The sequence below is a fragment of the Oncorhynchus kisutch genome, linkage group LG11 (assembly GCF_002021735.2).
Source record: "Oncorhynchus kisutch isolate 150728-3 linkage group LG11, Okis_V2, whole genome shotgun sequence".
Classification (NCBI taxonomy): domain Eukaryota; kingdom Metazoa; phylum Chordata; class Actinopteri; order Salmoniformes; family Salmonidae; genus Oncorhynchus; species Oncorhynchus kisutch.
The window spans coordinates 59,352,428-59,358,473 of record NC_034184.2 but is presented as its reverse complement, the minus strand read 5'-3'; the positions used below and the strand labels follow the sequence as shown (position 1 = coordinate 59,358,473).

At 43.6% G+C, this 6,046-nt stretch overlaps 1 protein-coding gene across 1 annotated transcript; it reads right to left on the bottom strand.

Annotated features, from left to right (window-relative positions):
• Positions 1 to 2,251: 2,251 nt before the first annotated feature.
• LOC109899047 (uracil nucleotide/cysteinyl leukotriene receptor) lies at positions 2,252 to 6,026 on the bottom strand. The gene is made up of 2 exons (XM_020494099.2): positions 5,745 to 6,026; positions 2,252 to 3,577 (listed from the first exon to the last, which is right to left on the bottom strand). Exon 2 carries the CDS (start codon positions 3,556 to 3,558, stop codon positions 2,602 to 2,604), a length of 957 nt encoding a protein of 318 aa, XP_020349688.1. The 5' UTR covers positions 3,559 to 3,577; positions 5,745 to 6,026; the 3' UTR covers positions 2,252 to 2,601.
• Positions 6,027 to 6,046: the final 20 nt, after the last annotated feature.

Here is a 6,046-nt window from a genome sequence, read left to right as displayed (position 1 = left end):
CCCCCCCCCCCCCCTGAAAAAAATATCTCAAGGCTGTATCCCAAACACAGAAATACCTCAGGCTTCTGCTCAGGCTCACTGGGTGGATACATTAGGGAGGCTGTTCATTCGGAAGGAATACAGTTTTCTGGCATCTTTTTATGTGATGGTAATACACACTTTTACTATTTGGAAGAATGTAATAAATTGCCCCAGACGGCATCCCTAGCCGCGTCTTCAGAGCATGCGCAGACCAGCTGGCCGGAGTGTTTACGGGCATATTCAATCTCTTGCTGTTCCTACGTACTTGAATATGTCCACCATTGTTCCGGTACCCAAGAAAGCAAAGGTAACTGAACTAAATGACTATCGCCCCGTAGCACTCACTTCTGTCATCACGAAGCGCTTTGAGAGACTGGTCAAGGATCATATCACCTCTACTTTACCTGACACACCCCCAATAGATCCACAGACGATGCAATCGCCATCACACTTCCCTATTCCACCTGGACAAGAGGAATACCTATGTAAGAATGCTGTTCATTGACTATTGCTCAGCATTCAACACCATAGTACCCTCCGAGCTCATCATTAAACTCGAGGCCATAGGCCTGAACCACGCCCTGTGCAACTGGGTCCTGGACTTCCTGATGGGCCGGCCCCCAGGTGTTGAAGGTAGGAAACAACACCTCCACTTCGCTGATCCTCAACTCTTGGGCCCCACAAGGATGTGTGCTCAGCCCTCTCCTGTACTCCCTGTTCACCCATGACTGCGTGGCCACACCCCTCCAACTCAATCATCAAGTGTGCAGACGAGACAAACGGTTGTAGGCCTGATTGCCAACAATGACGAGACAGCCTACAGGGAGGAGGTGAGGGCCCTGGGAGTGTGGTGCCAAGAAAATAACCTCTCACCCAGCATCAACAAAACAAAGGAGTAGTTCAGGAAACAGCAGGGTGCACGCCCCTATCCACTTTTAGGGGACCGCACATCACTGACGATCTGAAATGGTCCACCCACATGTAACAGTTTAGCTTCCGTCCCCTCGCCCGATCCGGGCTCCCTCTGCACACATCAACAACAGTCACCCACGAAGCATCTTTACCATCGCTCCACAAAAGCCGTGGCCCTTGCAGAGCAAGGGGAACAACTACTTCGGATCTCAGAGTGAGTGACATCACCTGATTGAAACGCTATTAGTGCGCACCACCGCTAACTAGCTAGCCATTTCACATCGGTTATATTCACCCCCCTTTTTGACCTCCTCCTTTTCCACAGCAACCAGTGATCCGGGTCAACAGCATCAATGTAACAGTTTAGCTTTTGTCCGTCGCCCTGACCCGGGCTCGGACCAGGGACCCTCTGCACACATCAACAACTGACACCCACGAAGCATCGTTACCCATCGCTCCACAAAAGCCGCGGCCCTTGCAGAGCAAGGGGAACAACTACTTCAGGTCTCAGAGCGAGTGACGTCACCCTATTGAAACGCTATTAGCGCGCACCACCGCTAACTAGCTAGCCATTTCACATCGGTTACACACACAGACAGTGTGGTGAAGAAGGCTCAACAGCGACTCTTCAACCTCAGGAGGCTGAAGAAATTTGTCTTGGCACCTAAAACCCTCACAAACTTTTACAGATGCACAATTGAGAGCATCCTATTGGGCTGTATCACCGCCTGGTACGGCAACTGCACCGCCTGCAACCGCAGGGCTCTCCAGAGAGTGGTGCGGTCTGCCCAAAGCACCACCGGAGGCAAACTACCTGCCCTCCAGGACACCTACAGCACCCGATGTCACAGGAAGGCCAAAAAGATCATCAAGGAGAACAACCACTCGAGCACCTGCCTGTTCACCCCGCTATCATCCAGAAGGCGAGGTCAGTACAGATGCATCAAAGCAGGGGCCGAGAGACTAAAAAACAGCTTCTATCTCAAGGCCATCAGACTGTTAAATAACCATCACTAGCACATTAGAGGCTGCTGCCCATAGACTTGAAATCACTGGCCACTTAAATGGAACACTAGTCACTTTAATAATGTTTACATATTTTGCATTACTCATCTCATCTGTATATACTGTATTCCATCCTATTCTACTGTATGTTAGTCTATGCCACTGACATTGCTCGTCCAAATATTTATATATTCTTAATTCCTTTACTTTATATCTGTTTGTATTGTTGTTCAATTGTTAGATATTACTGCACTGTTGGATCTAGAAACAAGCATTTCACTACACCTGCAATAACATCTGCTAAACACGTGTATGTGAAAAATAACATTATAACATATTTATTAATTTAGCCAAAAAGTGTAATAATAGGCATACAATATGCCTACACTACAATACAATAACAGCAATGGTAAAACAACTTAGAAATAAGATTAATTTTCATACATATAGGCCTACCAACCATTATTTATTATGTAGCCTTTATTGCACAACTCCACAATGGGATCATACTGTAGGATTCAATACTGTACATTGCCATTGTAATATTAAATAGATTATTGAATCACTGCAAGCATACTCTTGTACTGGTCTCAGAGCAAGAGGAGTGCTGATCTAGGATCAGTTTAGCCTTGTACTATGTACTAGGCGGGACCTGATCCCAGATCAGGTTGTGGTTGGCTGGTCCACTCTCCTGTCTCTACAGAACAGCTGCAGCAGTATACTTTGATAAGTCCTTGCCAAAAAAAAGTACATAATAGGATCCAAAGCTCCACTCAAACAGGTTAGTGCGGAAGTGACTCGGTTAGCTAGTGCCAGAGCCTCAATGGACACAGTTTCCATGTCGCTATGAGTGTGTCTCTCAATGTAGATGAAACGGTTCAAGTGATAGGGCACAAAAGCAACCAGGAAGTTCACCATGATGAGAATGATCATCCTGATGGCCTTGTCTCTGATCGAGCTTCCCTCCTGTTGCTCGATGCCCTTCAGTTTCAACAGGATTAATATATAGGATACCACTATAGTGACCAGAGGAATACTAAACGCCACCGTGGTTGACACCAGTGCATTGGGAGAAGTCTTTTCCAAGTACAGCTGGTTACACATGACCACGGTTGTGTTGTCAACCTGAATCATCGTTTGTTTTTTGGAGAATAGCAAGGGAGCCATAGACACGGTCACTGTGACCCACAGGATTACCACTACCACTCTAGCATATGAAGCCTTCCTCATTGACCGTGACCTGAGCGGTAGGACCAGGGCCAAGAGGCGGTCCAGGCTGATGCAGGTCATGAAGTAGAGACTGCAGTACATGTTGAGGTAGAAGAGAAACCCCACCAGGCGACAGGGGACCTCTCCAAAGGGCCAGTGGCTGTCTGAGAAGTGGTAGACCATCCGCATGGGCAAGATCAGCACGTAGGAGACATCTGCTATGGCCAGGTGCTTAAGAAAGAGCTTGGAGGGTGAGGTGTCAGCCTGACGACAGAACACCCACAATGCCAAGGTGTTGCCAGGCACGGCGACCACAAAGACCAGGATGTAAAAGCTTGCAAACAGGATGTTCTCATGGTGGGAACCTTTGGTGTAAAAGCCATGTCTCGCTTCCTCAGTGTAGTTCATCATTATTCGGTTGTCTCTTTGCCTAGAGGACGTAGCAAAGACACAAAGAGAAAAGAAGACACTATAGTCTACATGATAACAGCACAGGGTCTGAGATTGAGAGAGGGATCCCTGCAGTTGTACACAAAAAAACATTGGCTTCCTCAATGGTCCTTTGGAAAGGTTGGTGGTCCTACATGGAATCATACTGACCAAAATAACCCTTCAATGGTTCTTTGCAGTTAAAACAAATGGGGTTCTTTCCTGTTTTGGTTAAATGCAGGGTCAGCGGGCTCGTTTGAATATTTTGGGGCGTGAATTGAGCACAGCTTTTTTTTTTGTGCAACCATAAGTGAGTGTCATTCCATCAAATCTGTTGTTTTACGCTATTACATGTTGTATATGACCATGGCCAGTGATTGCATCTTGTGAAAGACTCACAAAATGTCCTTATGTCAATTGAGAACAGGTGACTAAGTCAGTAGGACTCAATTCTCTCAGGGACCAGAGCTAGCACACCTGTTTCACCTTGTTCATTAACACAATTATAAAACCTATGGAAATTTAACAATATGACTATTTAACCAGAATAAATAAAAACGTGTGGTTCTACAAAGAACATTAGAGATTGAGAAATGTTCTTTACATAACCATTATCCATAAAAGGTTCAGTAAAGAACCATAAAAAAATATTATATTTTGCACCAAAAAGGGTTGTAACCATAGTGGAACCCTTTTTTGGTGATATATGGAGCCTTTTTTAATGGTTCTATGTAGAACCGTATGAACATGTTTTTATAGAACCTTAAAAAAAAGGGTTTTAGTGTGTACTAGTGAGTTGTGAATGATTCTCTCGTTACACATAACTGTGGTTTCATTTGTGATGTCTACATTGTATCATATAACCCAAGCCTGTGTATCTCATATGGCACCCCATTGCAATGCAGTGCACTACTTCTAACCAGAAGCCTATGGGGAATAGGGTGCCATTTGGGACATAACTCAAGTGATTTTTTTTTTTGCATCAACAAGAGGTACATAGGAAATATAGCCTTCCTGTAGCAAATATAGCCTTCCTGTCACTCACACAGATCTAACCGTTTCAAAAACAGAACAGGGTGGTTATCTGTAGAGAACTAAATGAGAACTACGAGAGGAACTGATTCAAAATGGGGGTTATTTGAGCGATACGAGACATGTGCATTGTGTATGACAGAGATGACGTGCAATGTATGTGTAATACACACACACACAGTGTGTAATAACCCGTGTCTATTTTTGTACACAGCAGTACTGTGCGTCTCAGACAATTTCTCCTTGGGGACATTTAGAGTTAATCCTATCCTATCCTATTACGAGTGCTAGATAAATAAAAGTTCATTTCTCCAGGTGTACACAATTGACAAAAAGCCTTTTAGGTGAGAGTGGGGTAAAGTTGAGTCACCATTGTTTCTAGGAAACCATACACAAAAATGAATCATTTGAACCAAATATTTAGGGAGAGGTCATTATTTCCATATAGTCTGTGAATGAAGAAACCACATGGGAAAAGTTGTACGCAAGTTAGGTCCAATTTGAATCAGGTCATGTGCGGCTGCGCTCTGAATGGATGATTACTTGGGTGCTGCCAGCTGTAGGGAGGGTTAAAATAAACCCAACCCATGGAAATCTGTCACGGTACACAACCCTTCATTCCGTGACATACAATTTATTCCTATTATCTCAGTTTTGGAAGAGACTGTTTATGATTTTTTTAAATGATCCTGTTTACACTTTGTAGTCAAATTTGACACTAGAATACATGTTTCTGACTCATGTATTCTCCTTTTCAAAACAAGAAGTTGCTTTTTAGGGGCAACTGCTCTTTAACCGCATTTTAATGTCTGTTTGCAATGACCTTGTTTACAAAACAATTGACTATTTTAGGTTCTGACCGGGTAAGAGAGTTGAACTATGCTCATGAAGTATTTATAAGTTATCAAATGGGTAAATAAGTTATCAAATGGGTAAATATCATAATAACCGAGTTATAATCAAGTCCAAACTGGGATTGATCAACTGCAGGTCTCCCCTATAAACTTGAACTTTAAATCAACTTCACTTCAACTTTCATTTGAAATAGGACATTATTATACATGAATCCCATCATATTTAAATAGTAAAAAAAATCTACTTAAATAGTAAATAACCACTTATAATAATATACTTACCAGTAGGCCCTTTGCCTTCAAGGAGTAATGCTCATTATCAATTAATTACCGACACATTGCAGACTGAGGTAAGAGTAGTTCTGTTGTTCCTACTCTTAGAGATGTATTCGCAAAGGTTCATTTGCCTCTCCTCCTACACAGTTTTCACACCCTCAAAGCATTGGTCACGTTCCAGGCCAACTCCATTGCAGACATCGCATTTTGTGCCATTTCATCAACCGCAGTCAAGCATCCGATTGCTATATTGTGGGCGGCAGGGTAGCCTAGTGGTTAGAGCGTTGGACTAGTAACCGGAAGTTTGG